This window comes from Nerophis lumbriciformis, linkage group LG03 (genome assembly GCF_033978685.3).
Source record: "Nerophis lumbriciformis linkage group LG03, RoL_Nlum_v2.1, whole genome shotgun sequence".
Lineage (NCBI taxonomy): Eukaryota > Metazoa > Chordata > Actinopteri > Syngnathiformes > Syngnathidae > Nerophis > Nerophis lumbriciformis.
The window spans coordinates 31,376,405-31,403,034 of record NC_084550.2 but is presented as its reverse complement, the minus strand read 5'-3'; the positions used below and the strand labels follow the sequence as shown (position 1 = coordinate 31,403,034).

Genomic DNA, 26,630 nt, shown 5'->3' with positions numbered 1-26,630 from the left:
TATGGTGGTACTTAAAGAATACTTAGGTCTACTACACTACTGTATTTAATGTCATTATGGTGGTACTTAATGAATACTTAGGTCTACTACACTACTGTATTTAATGTTGTCATTATGGTGGTACTTAATGAATACTTAGGTCTACCACACTACTGTATTTAATGTTGTCATTATGGTGGTACTTAATGAATACTTAGGTCTACTACACTACTGTATTTAATGTTGTCATTATGGTGGTACTTAATGAATACTTAGGTCTACTACACTACTGTATTTAATGTTGTCATTATGGTGGTACTTAATGAATACTTAGGTCTACCACACTACTGTATTTAATGTTGTCTTTATGGTGGTACTTAATGAATACTTAGGTCTACTACACTACTGTATTTAATGTTGTCATTATGGTGGTACTTAATGAATACTTAGGTCTACTACACTACTGTATTTAATGATGTCATTATGGTGGTACTTAATGAATACTTAGGTCTACTACACTACTGTATTTAATGTCATTATGGTGGTACTTAATGAATACTTAGGTCTACTACACTACTGTATTTAATGTTGTCATTATGGTGGTACTTAATGAATACTTAGGTCTACCACACTACTGTATTTAATGTTGTCATTATGGTGGTACTTAATGAATACTTAGGTCTACTACACTACTGGATTTAATGTTGTCATTATGGTGGTACTTAATGAATACTTAGGTCTACTACACTATTGTATTTAATGTTGTCATTATGGTGGTACTTAATGAATACTTAGGTCTACTACACTACTGTATTTAATGTTGTCATTATGGTGGTACTTAATGAATACTTAGGTCTACTACACTACTGTATTTAATGTTGTCATTATGGTGGTACTTAATGAATACTTAGGTCTACTACACTACTGTATTTAATGATGTCATTATGGTGGTACTTAATGAATACTTAGGTCTACTACACTACTGTATTTAATGTTGTCATTATGGTGGTACTTAATGAATACTTAGGTCTACTACACTACTGTATTTAATGTTGTCATTATGGTGGTACTTAATGAATACTTAGGTCTACTACACTACTGTATTTTAATGTCTGTCTCACGGTGATACAAGTTTGAGAAGCACTACTTAAAGAAATTTGAACAACCTTCAGCAGTTGTCGATGCCAAGGTGAAGGTCAGGGCAGGCAGCTGACATGTAGTGAGATCCATCATGTGGGACTAAAGTATATTCTGACATGGACTCCTCTGTAAACTAAAGCATCATGTCAGCTGTGATTCAAGCATGTGTTTAAGTTTGTTCATGAACAAAGTCCATGGCAACCGCTCTCAAAGACAAAGAAAACACAAAAAGGTGTGAGACAAGTTTCATTCTCCGTTTGATGGAAACAAACACGTGTTCCTGCGGGTTGGTGGAGGCTCAGGAGGTCTGAACAGTGTCAAAGACCGTGACTAAAAGTCAAAGACCGTGACTAAAAGTCAAAGGCCATGACTTGAGTCAAAGGCCATGACTATAAGTCAAAGACCATGACCTGAGTGAAAGACCATGACTAAAAGTCAAAGATTATGACTAAAAGTCAAAGACCATGACTTGAGTCAAAGACCATGGCTAAAAGTCAAAGACCATGACTAAAAGCCAAAGACCATGACTAAAAGCCAAAGACCATGGCTAAAAGTCACAGACCATGACTAAAAGTCAAAGACCATGACTAAAAGTCAAAGACCATGACTTGAGTCAAAGACCATGACTAAAAGTGAAAGACCATGACTTGAGTCAAAGACCATGACTAAAAGTCAAAAGACCGTGACTAAAAGTCAAAGACCGTGACTAAAAGTCAAAGACCATGACTATTTAAAGTCAAAGACCATGACTATTTAAAGTCAAAGACCATGACTATTTAAAGTCAAAGACCATGACTTGAGTCAAATACCATGACTTGAGTCAAAGACCATGACTTGAGTCAAAGACCATGACTCAAAGTCAAAGACCATGACTATTTAAAGTCAAAGACCATGACTTGAGTCAAAGACCATGACTTGAGTCAAAGACCATGACTCAAAGTCAAAGACCATGACTCAAAGTCAAAGACCATGACTAAAAGTAAAATACTGACTAAAGTCAAAGACCATGACTATAAGTCAAAGACCATGACTACAAGTAAAATACTGACTAAAAGTCAAAGACCATGACTATTTATTTATTTGTGTGTGTGTGTGTGTGTGTGCTCACCAGCAGTTGAGAGAGAAGACCTGGATGGTGATGGCCTGGGTCTGATCCATGGTGATGCTGCCACAACAATCCTCCAGTCTGCTAATCAGCTGACTTCACTAATAAATGAAAAAGTGCACAGTCAGCGACTAAAGTGAGACTTCTGCACAGCTGACAGAGTTTGAGATGTATTCTATGGTTATATAGACCAGGTGTTATATGGTTATATAAACCAGGTGTTTTATGGTTATTTAAAGGAGGTGTGAGGGTAGTTGTCACCGCCTACGTTGAGGTGTTCTATGGCTATATAAAGGAGGTGTGAGGGTAGTTGTCACCGCCTACGTTGCAGCACCAGTGCAAAAGAGCGACGTCACTGTGTGAGTGTTTTGTGTGTGAAAGGAGCTGACCTGGCAACGCTGGGTCACGAGGGGCCCAAATAGAAAAAGGAGAAATGCCAGTTGTTGCAAATCATCTGAATATACAAACCCCGTTTCCATATGAGTTGGGAAATTGTGTTAGATGTAAATATAAACGGAATACAATGATTTGCAAATCATTTTCAAGCCATATTCAGTTGAATATGCTACAAAGACAACATATTTGATGTTCAAACTCATAAACTATATATTTTTTGGCAAATAATAATGAACTTAGAATTTCATGGCTGCAACACGTTCCAAAGTAGTTGGAAAAGGGCATGTTCACCACTGTGTTACATGGCCTTTCCTTTTAACAACACTCAATAAACGTTTGGGAACTGAGGAAACTAATTGTTGAAGCTTTGAAAGTGGAATTCTTTCCCATTCTTGTTTTATGTAGAGCTTCAGTCGTTCAACAGTCCGGGGTCTCCGCTGTCGTATTTTACACTTCATAATGCGCCACACATTTTCGATGGGAGACAGGTCTGGACTGCAGGCAGGCCAGGAAAGTACCCGCACTCTTCCTTTACGAAGCCACGCTCTTGTAACACGTGCTGAATGTGGCTTGGCATTGTCTTGCTGAAATAAGCATGGGCGTCCATGAAAAAGACGGCGCTTAGATGGCAGCATATGTTGTTCCAAAACCTGTATGTACCTTTCAGCATTAATGGTGCCTTCACAGATGTGCAAGTTACCCATGCCTTGGGCACTAATGCACCCCCATACCATCACACATGCTGCCTTTTCAACTTTGCGTCGATAACAGTCTGGATGGTTCGCTTCCCCTTTGGTCCGGATGACACAATGTCGAATATTTCCAAAAACAATTTGAAATGCGGACTCGTCAGACCACAGAACACGTTTCCACTTTGCATGAGTCCATCTTAGATGATCTCGGGCCCAGAGAAGCCGGCGGCGTTTCTGGGTGTTGTTGATAAATGGCTTTGGCTTTGCATAGTAGAGCTTTAACTTGCACTTACAGATGTAGCGACCAACTGTATTTAGTGACAGTGGTTTTCTGAAGTGTTCCTGAGCCCATGTGGTGATATCCTTTAGAGATTGCTGTCGGTTTTGATACAGTGCCGTCTGAGGGATGGAAGTAAGGCTGCAGCTAACGATTATTTTTCTATCGATTAATCTATAGATTATTTTTTCGATTAATCGGTTAATCTATAGATTATTTTTTTCGATTAATCTATAGATTATTTTTCCTTTTACCGATTATTTTTTTTATTTAAAATGAAGATGAAAAAATAAATGTTGGCCAGTTTTTTCAAAAGGCATGACTTTTATTTCCAAAAAAAAAAGTATGGCCACTCAGTCAACATTGACAACAACATGACAAAATATTCTGTAACAATGTAAACATTTAAAACTTTTAACATTTAACAAAATTAAAAGTAGCTTATTTGCTTTTTAATGTGCAAATATAAAAGTAAACATCCAGTGCAAATCTTAATATTCTGCAGTAGTATAAGCATTTCAAAAGTAAAAGTATTGCTTATTTTGCTTTAAAATGTGCAAAAATAAAGATAAACATCCAATACAAAAAAGTGCAAAAGGAAATATTCTGTAACAGTGTAAACATTTCAACAAAAGTAAAAGTATTGCTTATTTTGCTTAATAACACAACAATGATAGTATGATTAAAGTGAAAGTTAATTGTTGGTTTGTACATAGTATATGTAACTGTTAATGTTGTAAAAGCTATTTGCACAACTAGTTAACGTTAGCGTTAAAGAGGAGCGCGTCTTTGTAAACACTGAACAGGCACGCCAAACGCGCCTCTCAGAGCGAAACAGTGTTTTAGTTTATGAATTTACAACGCAGATACAAATGACACATTCATGTTTTTGTGTAATGATGACAACGTATACTCACGCGGACGATTGACTAGTTGATGGTGATGGCAAGAACGCTGTCGGGTGTTTTCTTTTCAAATGTTCCTTCATAGCCATTGTGCTGCTATGATAGGCCATTTCCGCTCGACACAGTGTGCATACAACAACTGTCAAGTGTTTTGCTTTTTTCGCTGTGCTTATCCCACACTTGAAGGGATGTACCAATGCTGAATGTGGCTTCTGGATTTCACTCAAAAGACCAGACCGTAGTTACTTATTCCTTTTATTTTCCTTTAGTTTGCAACAGTTTTTCCAACGAAGAAACAGCTTCTTTTTTCTTCTTTAGTCTTTTTAGCAGTCTTTAGCAGTGTTAGTAGACTTTAGTTTCTTTAGCTGTCATTAGCTGTCTTTAGTAGCATTTAGTAGCCTTTAGCTTCTTTAGTAGGTGAAAAACCTTTAAGGACAAAACACCACAAGATAAACATGCTGTAAAAAATCACCCAATTATCAATACCATAATTTACAATTATTAATTAGGCTATCAAACTCTTAACCATTAAACAAGTGCAAGAAAATGGACACATCTTTTCCCTTTAAGTTAAAACAGATTTTAAATAAATTGTCTCAACATAAATGCACCAAGATACATATAAAATACATTTAAACACAGAAACACAATAGATAAATGCAGCAGAAAACCCAATATGCAAATACATAAATACCTAACCAATTAACCACCTATTTAGATACATATTTAAAATCCATATTCAATATAAATATATTATTAATTTAGCAGTGAAACACTTAATCTTAAACGCTGTCTACTGGTAGAAAAATGCCCCTTTTTCATTGCCTCACCAGCAGCCAATGATCCAACACAGTTAAATCCAACACTTGAAGTTGAGCGACTTCACCCTCCTGATGAAGCAAACTGCTACAACATTTATCAAACTAAGCAAAGAATATCAACACTAAACAACAGTTACATAACACACTGTGTGTATTTAGCCTCCAGACTAAGCACGCTACATGCACACAACGCGTGAACGTAAAATGATCGGCTCTGATCATATAAGCCGACTGGCCGAAATAATGCCGAATTATATACATTTCCTGGGGTTGCCTAGGTGAATAGGGATGCGGATGTGCTCTAAGATAAAATATAATTTTATTAAGTGGGGTTTGGCTGGTTGCTAAACAGCCACGGTTGCGAGCTCGCGCGTCAGCTGACGAGACAGCTGTTCGCCGCTACAACATTATAAGGCCGTTTATTGAAATACTCCCACACTTTTGACGACTTTTGGCGTGCTTTTTTCCCCTCGCTCGCACCGCTCGCATCGTCTGCTTTGCGCTCCGCCATGACGGCAGTGTGACGTAAATATGCGACGCGTCGACGCATAAAAACGACGTCGACGTATTTACGTAACCGATGACGTCGACTACGTCGACGCGTCGTTTCAGCCTTAGATGGAAGGTCACGGTCATTCAATGTTGGTTGTCATTCAATGTTGGTTTCCGGCCATGCCGCTTACGTGCAATGATGTTCCAAATAAGTGTTTGATGAGCATTCCTCAACTTTATCAGTATTTATTGCCACCTTTCCCAACTTCTTTGTCACGTGTTGCTGGCATCAAATTTTAAAGTTAATGATTATTTGCAAAAAAAAAAAAAAAGTTTATGAGTTTGAACATCAAATATGTTGTCTTTGTAGCATATTCAACTGAATATGGGTTGAAAATGATTTGCAAATCATTGTATTCCGTTTATATTTACATCTAACACAATTTCCCAACTCATATGGAAACGGAGTTTGTAATAGAATACATTTTCATTGTTTGATCTGCCACCTATCACTGTCAGTGAGGTGTTTGTTCCCATGTAACCACATACTGTCGTTTTGATGATTTTAAAACATTTCTATTTACATTTCTATTCAACTTGAATGACACGGGACTGTTTTGGGACTTATTAATAAAAGGTGTGGCCTAATAAAAGTGTACTAGCTCAAAAAGAACAATGCATTAAAACAGTTGTTAAAAGCCGTCATTACCTCAGCCAAATATTTAGAATAGAATAGAAAGTACTTTATTGATCCCTGGGGAAAATTCAGCACCACAGTTTGCTCACAATAGACAATAAACATGTGAATAATATAAATACAGTCTATTATACAGTAACTGATTTTTTTTTTCTGTAGTGGTAGCAGCAGCTGCCAGTTGTGGTGGCGTCGTCGTGGCAACAGCAGAAGTTGCTTTGTTGGCCACGCCAATGACATTTGGCACCGTTAATTGCTGCCTGCCTTTAAATGGCTGACTTGCTATAGCTAATAGCATGTTCAGTTCACCCCTTTTTACGACTTTTTAATGACTGGACATCAAATGTAGCGCTTTTTAATACCATTTATGGCCTTCATTTTCACAAAATCCATTTAATGGCGTTTAATACTTTTTATTGACAATGAATCGCTGACATTGGTGTAAAGATTTGATGTGGCGAGAGTAAAAAAAACAAGTAAACATTACATATCTATAACACTTATTTATGAGTGACCATTTCGGGACCCAAGGGTGAAAAAGGGGAAACAAAGGTTACTAATTTTACTAAAAGTTGACGTTGTGCTGAATTAAAGTTGCCCTTTTAAGAGAAAGAACACTAGTTTTGATGCAAACAGTAGGTGTCATCGATGTAAACTGGCCGAAAACATCGATGTAAACATGGCGTCATCGATGTAAACAGTAGATGTTTTCAAGAGAAAGAAGAACAATAGTTTGGATGTAAACAGTAGGTGTTTTTCAAGATTAAGTAGAACAATAGTTTGGATGTAAACAGTAGGTGTTTTTCAAGAGAAAGAACAATAGTTTGGATGAAAACAGTAGGTAAACAGTAGGTGTTTTTCAAGAGAAAGAACAATAGTTTGGATGTAAACAGTAGGTGTTTTTCAAGAGAAAGTACAACAGTTTGGATGTAAACAGTAGGTGTTTTTCCAAGAGAAACAACAATAGTTTGGATGTAAACAATAAGTGTCTTTCAAGAGAAAGAACAATAGTTTGGATGTAAACAGTAGGTGTCTTTCAAAAGAAAGAAGAACAATAGTTTCAATGTAAACAGCAGGTGTCTTTCAAGAGAAATAACAACAATAGTTTGGATGTAAACAGTAGGTGTTTTTCAAGAGAAAGAACAACAATAGTTTGGATGTAAACAGTAGGTGTTTTTCAAGAGAAAGAACAACAATAGTTTGGATATAAACAGTAGGTGTTTTTCAAGAGAAAGAACAATAGTTTGGATGTAAACAGTAGGTGTCTTTCAAAAGAAAGAAGAACAATAGTTTCAATGTAAACAGCAGGTGTCTTTCAAGAGAAATAACAACAATAGTTTGGATGTAAACAGTAGGTGTTTTTCAAGAGAAAGAACAACAACAAGTTTGGATGTAAACAGTAGGTGTTTTTCAAGAGAAAGAACAACAATAGTTTGGATATAAACAGTAGGTGTTTTTCAAGAGAAAGAACAATAATTGTTTGGATACAAACAGTAGGTGTTTTTCAAGAGAAAGAACAACAATAGTTTGGATATAAACAGTAGGTGTTTTTCAAGAGAAAGTAGAACAATAGTTTGGATGTAAACAGTAGGTGTTTTTCAAGAGAAAGTAGAACAATAGTTTGGATGTAAACAGTAGGTGTTTTTATTCCGACTCTAGCTGGCAGACAATGAATGAATGACGAGTCACGTGCTAAAGTCATTGTATTATTACACAATGGCGTTAAAAACTGAAGCGACGCCAACAATGACTTTATAAGAGAGTCAAGAAATGAATAATTCAAACTTACCTGAGCAACTTTACAAGACGAACTGCAGTGAAAGCTTGCAAAGTTAGACGTGAGTGTCAAAGACTTCCGGCTGGACAAAGCGACTCGAAGGATAAAACATTTCGCTCCAAAGGAATTCGTAGGAACAAAAACGTCATTTTCAGTTGCTTTGTGACGCTCAGCAAAACATTCAAGCCGCGTTGAAATATTATATATATAATATATAAACATTAAAGGGATGTTTACGTCCCAGGACAGTCTTTTTGGCCCAAACGATGATGACCTCACATCCGGTCTGACTTATTCCTTTCAAAATAAGTGGGAACCCGATTTGATGTTCGGCTTTAAACGGTACCTATTCATGTATTTAAAAAAATATGATGCTACTCATCGTATATACGCTGCAGGATACATATAATTTAATTAAATATGATTATTTGAAAATGATCGTTTGTTTTAAGCATGACAAAAGTGTTATGCGTTTGAGCTCCTCAAAGCAGCTTCCGGTTCTTTTTCGCTTCCGGTGAGTTCTGGGATATGTAGTTCAATTATTAATCATTTGTGTTTTCCATATAATTTGTTACTAATGCGTAACTTTATGACAATGATGAGGTTGTAGTGCAGATGCAAAAAGTCCACCAAAAAATCGTGTTAAAGAAAACAGCAGCACCATTTTGGAAAAACAAAAATGAATTTTTTTTTTTTAAAGTTTAATTATGAGCGAGCTAATGAAATCTGAAGTATGACCTTAGGTTCAATAAATGTTATTTTAAGGGAAAATGTGCATCAGAAATAATTGAGCCAACTAAATATCATGTCGTGAGTTCAAAGTGGACAAATACGATCATACACTATGCGTTTGAGCAGCTTCTAGTTCTTTTCCTTTTCCGGGGCATTCTGGGATATGCAGTTCCTATCAGCCCACGATAACCATTCATTGTGCGTCAATATCAGCAGTTTTTTTTATTTGTGTTTGCCATCAAACTTGTTACTAACGCGCAACTTTAATAGGATAGACTTTATTTATCCCACAATGGGATGAGAATGATGAGGTTGTAGTGCACATGCAAAAAGTCCACAGAAAAAATTGTGTTAAAGACATTTTTTAAGTTTAACTATGAGCTAGCGAATAAAATCTGAAGTCGGACCTCAGGTTCAAGAAATGTTATTTTAAAGGAAAATGTGCAGCAGAAATAATTGTCATGAGTTGAAAATGGACAAATCCATCCATCTATTTTCTATTGCTTGTCCCTTTCGGGGTCGCTGGAGCCTATCTCAGATGCAATCGGGCGTAAGGCGGGGTACACCCTGGACAAGTCACCACCTCATCGCAGGGCCAACACAGATAGACAGACAACATTCACACACTAGGGACCATTTAGTGTTGCCAATCAACCTATCCCCAGGTGCATGTCTTTGGAGGTGGGAGGGGCCTATCCTTGGGTGCATGTCTTTGGAGGTGGGCGGGGCCTAGCCCCAGGTGCATGTCTTTAGAGGTGGGAGGGGCCTATCCCCAGGTGCATGTCTTTGGAGGTGGGAGGGGCCTATCCCCAGATGCATGCCCTTGGAGGTGGGAGGGGCCTATCCCCGGGTACATGTCTTTGGAGGTGGGAGGGGCCCTTCCCCAGGTGCATGTCTTTGGAGGTGGGAGGGGCCCTTCCCCAGGTGCATGTCTTTGGAGGTGGGAGGGGCCTATCCTTGGGTGCATGTCTTTGGAGATGGGAGAGGCCTATCCCCAGGTGCATGTCTTTGGAGGTGGGCGGGGCCTAACCCCAGGTGCACGTCTTTGGAGGTGGGCGGGGCCTATCCCCAGGTGCATGTCCTTGGAGGTAGGAGGGGCCTATCCCCAGGTGCATGTCCTTGGAGGTAGGAGGGGCCTATCCCCAGGTGCATGTCTTTGGAGGTGGGAGGGGCCAATCCCCAGGTGCATGTGTCTTTGGAGGTGGGAGGGGCCTATCCCCAGGTGCATGTCTTTGGAGGCAGGAGGGGCCTATCCTTGGGTGCATGTCCTTGGAGGTGGGAGGAGCCTATCCCCAGGTGCATGTCTTTGGAGGTGGGAGGGGCCTATCATTGGGTGCATGTCTTTGGAGGTGGGAGGGGCCTATCCTTGGGTGCATGTCTTTGGAGGTGGGAGGGGCCTATCCCCAGGTGCATGTCTTTGGAGGCGGGAGGGGCCTCTCCCCAGATGCATGCCCTTGGAGGTGGGAGGGGCCTATCCCCAGGTGCATGTCTTTGGAGGTGGGAGGGGCCCTTCCCCAGGTGCATGTCTTTGGAGGTGGGAGGGGCCTATCCCCAGGTGCATGCCCTTGGAGGTGGGCGGTGCCTATCCCCAGGTGCATGTCCTTGGAGGTGGGAGGGGCCTATCCTTGGGTGCATGTCTTTGGAGGTGGGAGGGGCCTATTCCCAGGTGCATGTCTTTGGAGGTGGGAGGGAACCCACAGTCACGGGGAGAACATGCAAATCCCACACAGAAAGATCCTGAGCGCAGGATCGAACCCAGGGCCTTCGTATTGTGAGGCAAGACGCACTAACCCCTATCCCACTGCGCTGCCCGTGGACAAATCCAACCAGACTATATAAAGGGGACAATGGCCCCCAAAAGGCACCATGTGTCTTTTATTGTTCGATACATTGTTTGATTACATAGTCCAACCTCTATTTGGAAGTATAAAATTGCAACTCACAATCGTAACAAAGTAAACCACCTTCAACCAAAAAGGAAAACAACAACAACAAGAAGAGCGTCCCACACCATTTTGCAAAGCATACATCATCATCATCATCAGGGTCAAAGTCACACGTTATTCTCAGTGAAGCGCAAACACTGAAGGTCAAAAGACAAGAAAGTGGAAACACAAAAGTGATATAAAAGAAAGAATAGTCCAAGTGGCGGCTGAGAGGACTCCAGCCATTAAAGAGCCTGCAGGATTCAACGTCTGCTGGTCCAGCCCATAAATAAGAATCCAGCACAGAGTCGGACGTCCAACACTGAAGCTTCTCTTGTCCACCCAAGACTTCACAGCTTGCAGTTTCTTTTTGAAACAAAATGTCCTCTGTGCTGGGGTCACAAACAAAGAGGAGTCTCCCTCCGTTCCTTTGGGATGTGTTGACTCACAGTACAGACAATTCTTTGTCACGCCCGCTACATTTGGCACAGAAATAAAAACACCTCCACGACAGGCCAGCAAGAGCCTCTTTTCCACACTTTTTATTCACCTGGGGGCTTTCCACCAAAGTACCTGCGGGGGGAGGGGAGGGGATTCATACGGCAGCATTCCAGGTTGGGTCTTGTGTAAGGGGTAGAGGCGGGGTTCATCATTGTGCAAAAGCTGTGGTAAAAGGTCAAATTGCCATAAAAGTTATTTTAAGAAATTCAATGCTCAAAGTGTGGCCTGCTGCATATTTGGTTACAGCTCATTTTGAAAATACTACTACAAAATAAGAGTAACACAAAGCTTTTTTTGTTAAAAAATTAAATATTACATTTTTCACATCAAATAATCCACTTTGACATTTTTTTTGGAGGGTGGGGAGGGCGGGGGATATTGCATATTTTGTGTAGGGTAAAACATAAGAAAAGTGTCATTCTAAAGTCATTGAATAGATCTGGAGTGGATTTATAGATGCTAAAGAAGTGTTGAAAGTACATAAAACAAAATATGATTTATCTTGAACACTTTAAGCACCTTCAACACAAGTGGAGAGTATACTGTGTAAGAAATATTTAGTTGGTTTTGAAAGTGAAAAATATCAATTTACCAAAAAAAAAAAAGTTTGGACACCTGGCAACTAAAATTGACCGCCAATTTGTCACGTTTCACGTGTCAGGTAAACCGCAACAAACGGGGCCGTATGAATCCCCTTCCTGCTGTAAAAGTGGGGTGTGTCCTTTCACAATCCCAGGCCTGAAAACATTCCTGGAAATGTCGGTGGAAAAAGAGCTCTGCTTCTAGAAGAAACATTTGTAAGACCAGAAGTACCAGAACAAAATGCTGATGCATCACACCTATGCAACTTAAACATGCTATCTTTCATGGGAGGATAACTGAGAGGAGTGTTCATAGGTGACATGTCAGGGGTTTTGACTGTTCATAGGTGACATGTGAGGGCTTTGATTGTTCATAGGTGACATGTGGGGGTTTTGAGTGTTCATGTATGTGACATGTGAGGGGTTTGATTGTTCATAGGTGACATGTGAGGGCTTTGATTGTTCATAGGTGACGTGAGGGCTTTGAGTGTTCATATAGGTGACATGTGAGGGTTTTGAGTGTTCATAGGTTACATGTGAGGGTTTTGAGTGTTCATATAGGTGACCTGTGAGGGTTTTGAGTGTTCATAGGTGACATGTGAGGGCTTTGATTGTTCATAGGTGACATGCAAGGGTTTTGAGTGTGTAAATGTGACATGTGAGGGCTTTGATTGTTTATAGGTGACATGTGAGGGTTTTGAGTGTTCATCGGTGTAATGTGAAGGGGTTTTGAGTGTTCATAGGTGACATGTGAGGGTTTTGAGTGTTCATAGGAGACATGTGAGGGCTTTGAGTGTACATAGGTGTAATGTGAAGGGGTTTTGAGTGTTCATAGGTGACATGTGAGGGCTTTGAGTGTTCAAACATGACATGTGAGGGCTTTGATTGTTCATAGGTGACATGTGAGGGTTTTGAGTGTTCATAGGTGACATGTGAGGGTTTTGAGTGTTCATAAGTGACTTGTGGGGACTTTGAGTGTTCATAGGTGACATGCAAGGGCTTTGAGTGTTCATGTAGGTGTCATGTGAGGGGTTTGAGTGTTCATAGGTGACATGTGAGGGCTTTGATTGTTCATAGGTGACATGCAATGGTTTTGAGAGTTTAAACGTGACATGTGAGGGCTTTGATTGTTCATAGATGACATGTGAGGGTTTTGAGGGTTTATAGGTGTAATCTGAGGGGTTTTGAGTGTTCATAGGTGACATGTGGGGGCTTTGAGTGTTCAAACGTGACACGTGAGGGCTTTGAGTGTTCATAGGTGACATGTGAGAGTTTTGAGTGTTCATAGGTGACATGCAATGGTTTTGAGTGTTTAAACGTGACATGTGAGGGCTTTAATTGTTCATAGATGACATGTGAGGGTTTTGAGTGTTCATAGGTGTAATGTGAAGGGGTTTTGAGTGTTCATAGGTGTAATCTGAGGGGTTTTGAGTGTTCATAGGTGACATGTGGGGGCTTTGAGTGTTCAAACGTGACATGTGAGGTTTTTGAGTGTTCATAGGTGACATGAGAGGGCTTTAATTGTTCATAGATGACATGTGAGGGTTTTGAGTGTTTATAGGTGTAATGTGAAGGGGTTTTGAGTGTTCATAGGTGTAATCTGAGGGGTTTTGAGTGTTCATAGGTGACATGTGGGGGCTTTGAGTGTTCAAACGTGACATGTGAGGTTTTTGAGTGTTCATAGGTGACATGTGAGGGTTTTGAGTGTTCATAGGTGACATGTGAGGGCTTTGAGTGTTCATAGGTGACATGTGAGGGTTTTGAGTGTTCATAGGTGACATGTGAGGGCTTTGCGTGTACATAGGTGTAATGTGAAGGGGTTTTGAGTGTTCATAGGTGACATGTGAGGGCGTTATGTGTGACCATGATGTGCTGGTGTACACAATACAAGAGGTAGTACAAAAGGCAATCAAGAGTGGCAGGCGTCTTTGGAGAAGAAAAAAGGCACTTTGTCGTTCCTAACACAAGCTACTGCAAACACCACTGCTCTGCCCCCCGTGGTCCTGTTCCTTGTTCTCGCTGCCAGGAGCCTCGTCAGAAGAGTCTTCTCCTTCGCTTCGACACCTCCTCCTTCCTTCAACAGTCCATCACGTTCCTCCGCTGTACTGGTCTGATCAATGTTTTTATTCCTTGTGTGTGTGTGTGTGTGTGTGTGTGTGTGTGTGTGTGTGTGTGTGTGTGTGTGTGTGTGTGTGTGTGTGTGTGTGTGTGTGTGTGTGTGTGTGAATGTCCTGGTGGTGTTGTGCCACAAGAGGTGGTGCTGGTGTCAGTCCTTCACCAGTCTGTAGACGTGGTACTGAGCGCCATGCTCGCTGGTGGACACCTCGAAGACGAAGGCTATGCACAGCAGCGTCTCCTCCGTGTCACGGTTGGTCACCACCTGCAGCACATGGAGATGCCATCACATGGAGATATCATCACATGGAGATGCCATCACATGGAGATATCATCACATGGACATGCCATCACATTGAGATATCATCACACGGAGATGCCATCACGTGGAGATGCCATCACATGGAGATGACATCACATAGAGATGCCATCACATGGAGATGCCATCACGTGGAGATGCCATCACGTGGAGATGCCATCACATGGAGATGCCATCACATGGAGATGCCATCACATGGAGATGTCATCACATGGAGATACCATCACATGGAGATGCCATCACATGGAGTTATCATCACATGGACATGCCATCACATGGAGATGCCATCACATGGATATTTCATCACATGGAGATGCCATCACATGGAGATGCCATCACATAGAGATGTCATCACATGGACATGCCATCACATGGACATGCCATCACATGGATATTTCATCACATGGAGATGCCATCACATGGAGATGCCATCACATAGAGATGCCATCACATGGAGATACCATTACATGGAGATGCCATCACATGGATATGCCATCACATAGAGATGCCATCACATGGAGATACCATCACATGGAGATGCCATCACATGGAGTTATCATCACATGAACATGCCATCACATGGAGATGCCATCACATAGAGATGCCATCACATGGAGATGCCATCACATGGAGATGCCATCACATGGATATTTCATCACATGGAGATGCCATCACATGTAGATGCCATCACATAGAGATGCCATCACATGGAGATACCATCACATGGAGATGCCATCATATGGAGATGCCATCACATGGAGATGCCATCACATAGAGATGCCATCACATGGAGATACCATCACATGGAGATGCCATCACATGGAGTTATCATCACATGGACATGCCATCACATGGAGATGCCATCACATAGAGATGCCATCACATGGAGATGCCATCACATAGAGATGTCATCACATGGAGATGCCATCACATGGAGATGCCATCACATAGAGATGTCATCACATGGAGATGCCATCACATGGAGATGCCATCACATAGAGATGCCATCACATGGAGATACCATCACATGGAGATGCCATCACATGGAGATGCCATCACATAGAGATGCCATCACATGGAGATACCATCACATGGAGATGCCATCACGTGACAAACGATGCAAACACGCATGAAGGATCTTTTTTTCGGCCTTAAGTCAGAAGTGCAAGTGTTGACTGCACTCAGTTCTCACAGGAAGGACATCAGGTTGCATTTAACCAATAAGAACATGTTGTTATGTCACAGCCTTATTACTAACCCTGTTTCCATATGAGTTGGGAAATTGTGTTAGATGTAAATATAAACGGAATACAATGATTTGCAAATCATTTTCAAGCCATATTCAGTTGAATATGCTACAAAGACAACATATTTGATGTTCAAACTCATAAAATAAATAATCATTAATTTAACAATTTGATGTCAGCAACACGTGACAAAGAAGTTGGGAAAGGTGGTAATAAATACTGATAAAGTTGAGGAATGCTCATCAAACACTTATTTGGAACATCCCACAGGTGTGCAGGCTAATTGGGAACAGGTGGGTGCCATGATTGGGTATAAAAACAGCTTCCCAAAAAATGCTCAGTCTTTCACAAGAAAGGATGGGGAGAGGTACACCCCTTTGTCCACAACTGCGTGAGCAAATAGTCAAACAGTTTAAGAACAACGTTTCTCAAAGTGCAATTGCAAGAAATTTAGGGATTTCAACATCTACGGTCCATAATATCATCAAAAGGTTCAGAGAATCTGGAGAAATCACTCCACGTAAGCGGCATGGCCGGAAACCAACATTGAATGACCGTGACCTTCCATCCCTCAGACGGCACTGTATCAAAAACCCACATCAATCTCTAAAGGATATCACCACATGGGCTCAGGAACACTTCAGAAAACCACTGTCACTAAATACAGTTGGTCGCTACATCTGTAAGTGCAAGTTAAAGCTCTACTATGCAAAGCGAAAGCCATTTATCAACAACACCCAGAAACGCCGCCGGCTTCTCTGGGCCCGAGATCATCTAAGATGGACTCATGCAAAGTGGAAAAGTGTTCTGTGGTCTGACGAGTCCACATTTCAAATTGTTTTTGGAAATATTCGACATCGTGTCATCCGGACCAAAGGGTAAGCGAACCATCCAGACTGTTATAGGCGCAAAGTGTAAAATCCAGCATGTGTGATGGTATGCGGGTGCATTAGTGCCCAAGACATGGGTAACTTACACATCTGTGAAGGCACCATTAATGCTGAAAGGATTAACATATGTTGCCATTCAAGCAACGTTATCATGGACGCCCCTGCTTATTTCAGCAAGACAATGCCAAGCCACATTCAGCACGTGTTACAACATCGTGGCTTCGTAAAAAAAGAGTGCGGGTACTTTCCTGGCCCGCCTGCAGTCTAGACCTGTCTCCCATCGAAAATGTGTGGCGCATTATGAAGTCTAAAATACCACAACGGAGACCTCGAACTGTTGAACGACTGAAGCTCTACATAAAACAAGAAGGGGAAAGAATTCCACTTTCAAAGCTTCCACAATTAGTTTCCTCAGTTCCCAATCGTTTACTGAGTGTTGTTAAAAGGAAAGGCCATGTAACACAGTGGTGAACATGCCCTTTCCCAACTACTTTGGCACGTGTTGCAGCCATGAAATTCTAAGTTAATTATTATTTGCAAAAAAAAAAAATTAAGTTTATGAGTTTGAACATCAAATATGTTGTCTTTGTAGCATATTCAACTGAATATGGGTTGAAAATGATATACAAATCATTGTATCCCGTTTATATTTACATCTAACACAATTTCCCAACTCATATGGAAACGGGGTTTGTACTTCTCAGGCAGGTATTTGACTGTGTCAGTGTTGTTAGTGATGGATGTATGGATGGATTTTAGTGACAGATGTTAATGATGTATGTATGTTAGTGATGGATGGATGTATGTATGGATGGATGTTAGTGATGGATGTATGGGTGGATGTTAGTGATGGATGTATGGGTGGATGTTAGTGATGGATGTATGGGTGGATGTTAGTGATGGATGTATGGGTGGATGTTAGTGATGGATGTATGGGTGGATGTTAGTGATGGATGTATGGGTGGATGTTAGTGATGGATGTATGGATGGATGTTAGTGATGGATGTATGGATGGATGTTAGTGATGGATGTATGGGTGGATGTTAGTGATGGATGTATGGGTGGATGTTAGTGATGGATGTATGGGTGGATGTTAGTGATGGATGTATGGATGGATGTTAGTGATGGATGGTTGGATGTATGTATGGGTGTATGTTAGTGATGGATGGATGGATGTATGTATGGGTGTATGTTAGTGATGGATGTATGGGTGGATGTTAGTGATGGATGTATGGATGGATGTTAGTGATGGATGTATGGGTGTATGTTAGTGATGGATGTATGGGTGGATGTTAGTGATGGATGTATGGATGGATGTTAGTGATGGATGGTTGGATGTATGTATGGGTGTATGTTAGTGATGGATGGATGTATGTATGTATGGGTGTATGTTAGTGATGGATGTATGGGTGTATGTTAGTGATGGATGTATGGGTGGATGTTAGTGATGGATGTATGGATGGATGTTAGTGATGGATGGTTGGATGTATGTATGGGTGTATGTTAGTGATGGATGGATGGATGTATGTTAGTGATGGATGGATGGATGTTAGTGATGGATGTATGGGTGTATGTTAGTGATGTATGGTTGAATGTTAGTGTTGTATGTATGGGTGTATGTTAGTGATGGGTGGATGTGTACCTGCAGGATGGTGAAGTTCTCCAGCACACTGTTCATCATGTACTTCTCAGGCAGGTGTTTGACTGTGTCAGTGTTGTTAGTGATGGATGTTAGTGATGGATGATGGATGGATGTTAGTGATGGATGTTAGTGATGGATGTATGAATGGATGTTAGTGATGGATGTATGGGTGTATGTTAGTGATGGATGGATGTGTACCTGCAGGATGGTGAAGTTCTCCAGCACACTGTTCATCATGTACTTCTCAGGCAGGTGTTTGAGCTTGTGGATGAAGTTGATCATGTACTCGCACATGGGTGAGCGGTGGATCCTGTACACACACTTGCCTCCCTCCAGCCGGGCGTACTCCGTCTGCGGGGGGGAGGAGTCATCACCACCTGACGGAGGAGGAGGCGTGGGCGTGTCCTTACCTCCACCTTCTCCACCACCTGCTTGCCGAAGGAGCAGACCTTGGTGGAGACGGTGATGGTCATGTTGTCCATGCTGCTGTACTGGCTGCTCACACCATAGAAGGAGCCTGGACCGTCCTGCATGCCACTGCTGTTCAGGTCCGCCTGCACACACACTTTCACTTTCACTTTCACTTCATCAACTACATGCATCACATGTTTACACTTCTTTCAGTACAGCACGTCAGAAAAGGAGTAGGAAGAAGCTGAGCTTATTTCAACCTACCCCTTTTCATACCAGAGCACTTTTATCCCATTTCCTTCTTCTCTGGAACACAACAGTAATTAAATACATAATAAATCATATACCATAATAAGTAAACAAATATTAAATACATAAATAATAAATAAATAATATACCATAGTAAGTAAACAAATATTAAATACATAAATAATATACCATAGTAAGTAAACAAATATGAAATACATAAATAATAAATAATATGCCATAGTAAGTAAACAAATATGAAATACATAAATAATAGATAATATACCATAGTAAGTAAACAAATATGAAATACATAAATAATAAATAAATAATATACCATAGTAAGTAAACAAATATTAAATACATAAATAATACATAAATAATATACCATAGTAAGTAAACAAATATTAAATACATAAATGATAAATAAATAAGTACCGGTAAGTAAACAAATATTGAATACATAAATAACAAATAAATAATATACCATAGTAAGTAAACAAATATTAAATAAATAAATATTATACCATAATAAGTAAACAAATATTGAATAAATGAATAATAAATAAATAATATACCATAGTAAGTAAACAAATATTAAATAAATGAAGAATAAATAATATACCATAGTAAATAAACAAATATTAAATACATAAATAATATACCATAGTAAGTAAACAAATATTAAATACATATATAATACATAATATACCATAGTAAGTAAACAAATATTAAATAAATATTATACTATAGCAAGTAAACAAATAATATACCATAGTAAGTAAACAAATATTAAGTAAATAATAAATAAACAATATACCATAGTAAGTACACAAATATTAATTAAATAATAAATAAATATTATACCATAGTAAGTAAACATATGTTAAATACATAAATAATAAATAACATACCATAGTAAGTAATTAAATATTAAATACATAATAAATAAATAATATACCATAGTAAGTAAACACATATTAAATACATAAATAGTAAATAATATACCATAGTAAGTAAACAAATAATAAACAAGTAATATACCATAGTAAGTAAACAAATATTAAATACATAAATAATATACCAAAGTAAGTAAACAACTATTAAATAATAATTTAAAAAATAATATACCATAGTAAGTAAACAAATATTAAACAATAATAAATAAATAATATATCATAGTAAGTAAACAAATAATAAATAATAAAAAACAAATAATATACCATAGTAAAACAAATATTAAATAATAATAAATAAATAATATGCCATAGTAAGTAAATAAATATTAAATACATACATAATATACCATAATATGTAAACAAATATTAAATGCCTAAATAAATGTTATACCATAGTAAATAAACAAATAATATACCATAGTAAGTAAACAAATATTAAATAAATAATATACCATAGTAAGTAAACAAATATCAAATAAATAATATACCATAGTAAGTAAACAAATATTAATTAAATAATAAATACATACTATACCATAGTAAGTAAACACATGTTAAATACATAAATAATAAATATTATACCATAGTAAGTAATTAATTATTAAATAAATAATAAATAAATAATATACCATAGTAAGTAAACACATTTTAAATACATACATAATAAATATTATAACCATAGTAAGTAATTAAATATTAAATAAATAATAAATAAATAATATACCATAGTAAGTAAACACATTTTAAATACATGCATAATAAATAATATGCTTACTTGCTTATGGTTGTCCATCGAGTCAGATGACGACATCAATTTTCAATACATAAATAATATACCAAAGTAAGTAAACAAATATTAAATCATAATAAAAAAATAATATACCATAGTAAGTAAACAAATATTAAATAATAAAAAATAAATAATATACCATAGTAAGTAAACAAATAATAAATACATAATATACCATAGTAAGTAAACAAATATTAAATAAAAATAAATAATATGTCATAGTAAGTAAACAAAAATTAAATACATAAATAATATACCATAGTATGTAAACAAATATTAAATAATAATAAATACATAATATACCATAGTAAGTAAGCAAATATTAAATACATAAATAATAGATACATAAATAATATACCATAGTAAGTAAACAAATATTAAATACATAAATAATAAATAATGTACCATAGTAAGTAAACAAATATTAAATACATAAATAATTAATAAATAATATACCATAGTAAGTAAACAAATATTAAATACATAAATACAAAAAAAAAGGTTGAAGATGTTGATCCTAATTGTAGTTGTGTGTACTTAGTGAAGACTTGTAGTTTGAACAGTCTCTTAAAGTCAATCATATTGCTGCTTTCTTTCATTTCTTTACTTCATCCATTCCATCATTTCATGCCACATACTGATATACTAAAGCTTTTAAGTCTTGTACGTACATACACATCTTTTACATGATATTTCTCCTCTTTAGTGGAGAAGAATTGTTCTACATTCTTGGCTCGCAGGTTATAGTTTGCATCATTTTACATGTTTGCTAATCATTGACTTTTAATATTTGTGATTGAATAAATAAATGTTCTCTATATCCAACTTGATGTTTTATTATAACTCATCTTTCTTGTAACACAGTTAGGGAATAAGTCTACTTTAGTCATGATGTCATCATATTCCTACACAAGATTTAACTGACCAGTTCAACAACACTGCCATGAAAATGCTAACCCTGATGGTTTTGGTGACAAGAACGGTGATCTAAACCAGTACATGGTTACATTCGCAACTACCAGGCAATGAGTCAAGTACGTACCCAGAATTTAACGAGGAAAAAAGCGTTCTGGGGGCCTTTCTCATAGAGCTCCTTGAGGCCGCCCTTCTTCTCAGGGAACTTGTCGTAGATCTGCCGGATGTCCACGGCCTCTAGGAGGGGGTCGCTGTAGGACGGGTTGGTCTGTCCTATGTGGACAAACAGGTGCTTGCTGTACTGCACACACAAGAGAGCACACTGACTGTCAACAACGTCATACCACACTGTCATCATACTGTGCCACCACAGCAAAATAAAAGCCGCCACACCTTAAAAATGACTTTTTTTCCCCCCATGAAAACATATTTAAGTAACATATTGGAGTAGTGTTGTACGGTATACCAGCACTAGTATAGCATCGCTGTACTAAGGAATCAAAAACAGTACTATACTCTGTTTGAAAAGTACCTGTTCCCCCTTTTAGGAGCATGTTGGGCAGCGCACACACACAGAGTACTTACAAGCAGACACAGTGTGTAGACAGAAAAGGGAGAATGGACGCATTTTGGTGTAAAAAGTAAAGATAAAGGTGAAGTTAACATCAGCTAACATCCATCCGCAGTGTTTAAGCTACTTCTAAATCACTAATCCTGGTCTCCATGGCGACAAATAAAGTAAGTTTCTTACAGTAGCATTATCACTGGAGGAGGAGGAATAGCTAAACGTGCTTCACTACACACCGTCGGAGGATACAATAGCTCACCACCGTCACAATGTAAACAAATGCCATGGGTGGATCTACACCTGACATCCACTGTAATGATACCAAGTACAAAAGCGTATCTAGTCGATACTACTATGATTACATTGATATTTTTTTTATCGTCTTTTAAAAAAATTCATATTACGTTTATAAAGTCAGCAAATATGTCTCCGGACACATGAGGACTTTGAATATGACCAATGTATGATCCTGTAACTACTTGGTATCAGATCCATATCTAAATGTGTGGTATCATCCAAAACTAATGTCAAGTATCAAAGAAGAGAAGAATAGGTGATTATTACATTTTAACAGAAGTGTAGATAGAACATGTTCAAACAGAAAATAAGCAGATATTAACAGTAAATGAACAAGTGGATTAATAATCTATTTTTACAGTTTGTCCCTCATAATGTGTACAAAATAATAGGTGTATAAATGACACAATATGTTACTGCATACTAATTAGGAGTCTTTGTTTGTTTACTTACTACTAAAAGACAAGTTGTCTATTTTATTGAAGGACTAAATGACAATAATAAACATATGTTTCATGTACACTAACATTTGTTGTTACAATAAAGACAATAATGAAAATTTTTGTGGTCCCTTTTATTTAGAAAAGTATGGAAATACATTTTGGTACCGATACTAAAATGTTGGTATGGGGACAACACTATATTGGATAGACATAACCTATTCTTCAAGTCTCGTCTAGTAGTCTAGTGTAGTCTAGACTAGACACTCTAATGTATGTGACACAGAGTGGAACCTCAATTTGAGAACCCCTCTCTATGTGAACATTTCTATTTACAAACTTTAACATCAGGTAAGAAATTCAGGCGCCTGCAGGCAAGGAAGCAGGGCAAAACTTTCTTCTGGAGGCAGAGCTTCCACTTACTTCACTTCTCAACAGCAGGTGTGCTTTTTCTTTGTTTTTTTGACAGGTTTTGTCCATTTTGCAAACACAATAAGAGTCCCAAAACCTCAACAGACCAGTGGAGTTAAAAACAAGACTATTTGATGGCACTCACCAGCATGACCACACCACGGTCAGTACGTTTGAATTGTTTGTGCTACGGCGCCATCTTTTGGACGAGTTCGCTCACTGCAGCTGCTTCAGTGCCCTTCTGTTTAGACTGAGCTTTAAAGCGGAATCCGTCTTCTAGCCGTCCATAGCGTTTGTACCCGTATGTATTCTTCATTCATCACTCCAAGTAATGTTTGTAAGTTTTACAATATATTTAAAACTATTCTTACCCACTAAAGTGTCCCATGTGTGATGTCAGTAGGAGTGTTTTCATGCATATCTGTACCTGCTATCGTAATGTAATCAAGATAGCGTCGTTAGCAATAGCTAATATGCTAACAGGTTTACGAGTAGTAGTAAGTAGTAGTAAGTAGTAAGTAAACAAACAAAGACTCCTAATTAGTAACATATTGTGTCGTTTTATTTTGTCATCTACTTGTTCATTTACTGTTAATATCTGCATATTTTCTGTTTTAACATGTTCTATCTACACTTCTGTTAAAATGTAATAATCACTTATTCTTCTCTTCTTTGATACTTGACATTAGTTTTGGATGATACCACACATTTAGGTATATATATATATATATATATATATATATATATATATATATATATATATATATATATATATATATATATATATATATATATATATATATATATATAAAACATCATCCTCAATGTCAAAGAACGACTTTTAAATCAGATGTTTACTGATGTATATTATTCATGTTTACTAATGTATAATATTCATGTTTACTGATGTATATTATTTATGTTTAAATAACTGCACATGTTTATCAGACTCACTAATAATAATAATAATAATAATAATAATAATAATAACAACAATAATATTAATAATAATAATAGTAATAATAATATTATAATAATAATAAGTGGTATGGATGTCAGCCCTGAAAAAAGTGTATGGGTTAGGGTTATGCTGCTGTTGTGCCATGGACTCACAGTGTCCGGGTCTCTCTGGACCTCCATGAAGGCGGAGTACTCCAACATGCGCAGCTTGGAGGAGGCGATGGTCCGGTCCTGCCACACTGGCACCGCTGTAGCCGTGGGCGCAGGGGGCGGAGCCAAGGGCTCGTAACCTGCATAGCATACAGAAAACATTCCCCATTGCTGGTAAGAACTTGTCCTTCACGGTCACACTGGAGGTCCGCCGGTGACACTTACTTGGTATGGACTGTGGTACCGGGCCTGAGAGGCTGGGGTATGGCGGCTGTGCAAAAGGCTTGATGCTACAAGACATGAAGGATGCAGCGTTTACACGCACGCCTTCATCTTTCACTTCATGGAAGGATGCTTCACTTTTCATCTTACTGCCTTATGCAATACACTCATTCTGGCCTCAACATTCTACACACAATACCCCATAAAGACAATGTGAAAAGGTTTTTTTGAAATCTATTATAAATAAAGACAATTTTTATTTTTAATAAATTGGCAAAAATAACTAAATAAATAAATAATGAAACATTTTTTCTTCTAGAGCTTTTTCAAATGTACTATAAATAAAGGTTTATTTTTTATTTTTAATAAATTGGCAAGTATTTCTAAAAAAAAAATCTGTTTCACATCATCATTACGGGGTGTTGAATTTTTTTTATTTTTATTAGAGCTTTTTGAAATCTATTAGAAAAATTAAGAAGACTTGCTAAAATTACTTTAAAATACTGTTTGACATTGTCTTTATGAAGGATTGAAACATTTTCTTTAGTCTTTTTGAAATCTATTAGGAAAATAAATATTTAGATTGTTTTAGTAAATTTGCTAAAATAAAAAAATAAAAAAGAGGTTTTATGAGTTTTTTGAAAACTATTACAACATGAATTTTACTTTTTAATACATTTGCAAAAATGTGGTGTATGGATTTTTCTTTTCTTTTTAGAGCTTTTTGAAATGTATTATAAATAAAAGAGTATTGATTTTAATTTGTCATACATTTCCAAAAATGTCTAAAAAAAATGTTTCACATTGTCATTGTGGGGTGTTGAAAAGGTTGTTTTGTTCAGAGTTGTTTGAAAACTACTATAAATAAAGTAGATTTTTATTTTTTAATAAATTAGCAAAAATTTTGGTGTATTGATTTTTTTTTTTTAGAGCTTCTTGAAATTTATTGTAAATAAAAGGGTATTGTTTTTAATTCTTCGAACATTTCCAAAAATGTCTAAAAAAGTGTTTCACATTGTCATTGTGGGGTGTTGAAAAATGTGTTTTTTATGAGATAAAAAAAAAATCTATTATAAACAAAGTAGATTTTTATGTTTAATACATTTTCAAAAATGTGGTGTATTGATTTTTTTTTCTTTTTAGAGCTTTTTGAAATGTATTGTAAATAAAAGGGTATTGTTTTAAAATTTTCGAACATTTCCAAAAATGTCTAAATAAATGTTTCACGTTGTGGTTGTGGGGTGTTGTAAAGTTTTTTTTTTTCTAGAGCTTTTTGAAATGTACTATAAATAAAGTTGTTTTTTTAATTTTAATAAATTGGCATATATGTATTAAAATATATATGTTTCACATCATCATTATGGGGTGTTGGAAAACATGTTTTAAAGCTTTTCAAATCTATTAGAAAAATAAAGATTTAGATCTTTTAGTAAATTTGCTAAAATTGCTTTAAAATACTGTTTGACTTTGTTTTTACGAGTGATTGACACATTTTCTTTAGTCTTTCTGAAATCTAATTTTGATTTTTTTTTTAGTAAATTTGCTAAAATTCAAAACAATTATGAGGTATTATGAGTTTTTTAAAAACTATTATAACGTGAATTTTAATTTTTAATGCATTTCCAAAAATGTCTAAAACAAATGCTTCACATTGTCATTGTGGGGGAATTGAAAAGTTTTTTTTTCAGAGTTTAAAAAAACAACTATTATAAATAAAGTCGATTTTTTTTTTCTTTTTAGAGCTTCTTGAAATGTTTTGTAAATTAAAAGGTATTGTTTTTAATTTCTCAAACATTTCCAAAAATGTCTAAAAAAGTGTTTCACATTGTCATTGTGGGGTGTTTGGTTTTGATGAGTTTTTTAAATTCTGTTATAAACAAAGTCGATTTTTATTTTTAATAAATTAGCAAAAATGTGTATTATTTTTTTTCTTTTAGAGCTTTTTGAAATGTATTGTAAATAAAAGGGTTTTGTTCATTCATTTCTAAAAGTGTTTCACATTGTGATTGTGTGTAGAATTTTGAGGACAAG

The 26,630-nt window shown here is 37.1% G+C and overlaps 2 protein-coding genes across 10 annotated transcripts in view; both read right to left on the bottom strand.

Annotated features, from left to right (window-relative positions):
* smpd2b (sphingomyelin phosphodiesterase 2b) overlaps positions 1-8,550 on the bottom strand; it is a 29,950-nt gene extending 21,400 nt beyond the window's left edge. Inside the window, exons 1-2 of the mRNA XM_061937162.1 lie at positions 8,291-8,550; positions 2,228-2,325 (exon numbers count right to left, since the gene is read on the bottom strand). Of these exons, the coding sequence (XP_061793146.1) occupies positions 2,228-2,277 (50 nt within the window). The 5' untranslated portion in view covers positions 2,278-2,325; positions 8,291-8,550. The remainder of the gene's footprint in view (positions 1-2,227; positions 2,326-8,290) is intronic.
* A 2,292-nt stretch (positions 8,551-10,842) lies between these two features.
* The window catches only part of LOC133582976 (transcriptional enhancer factor TEF-5-like), a 111,033-nt gene continuing 95,245 nt past the window's right edge, over positions 10,843-26,630 (bottom strand). For 6 of the 9 annotated variants that reach the window (XM_061937092.1, XM_061937113.1, XM_061937106.1 and 3 more), the window contains 6 exons: positions 24,603-24,667; positions 24,381-24,526; positions 21,679-21,852; positions 18,641-18,784; positions 18,429-18,581; positions 10,843-14,397 (listed from right to left, as the gene is read on the bottom strand). In XM_061937092.1, coding sequence (XP_061793076.1) covers positions 14,284-14,397; positions 18,429-18,581; positions 18,641-18,784; positions 21,679-21,852; positions 24,381-24,526; positions 24,603-24,667 — 796 coding nt within the window. In that variant the 3' untranslated portion in view covers positions 10,843-14,283. The remainder of the gene's footprint in view (positions 14,398-18,428; positions 18,582-18,640; positions 18,785-21,678; positions 21,853-24,380; positions 24,527-24,602; positions 24,668-26,630) is intronic. The other 3 variants (XM_061937098.1, XM_061937136.1, XM_061937143.1) reach the window with 1 other exon arrangement.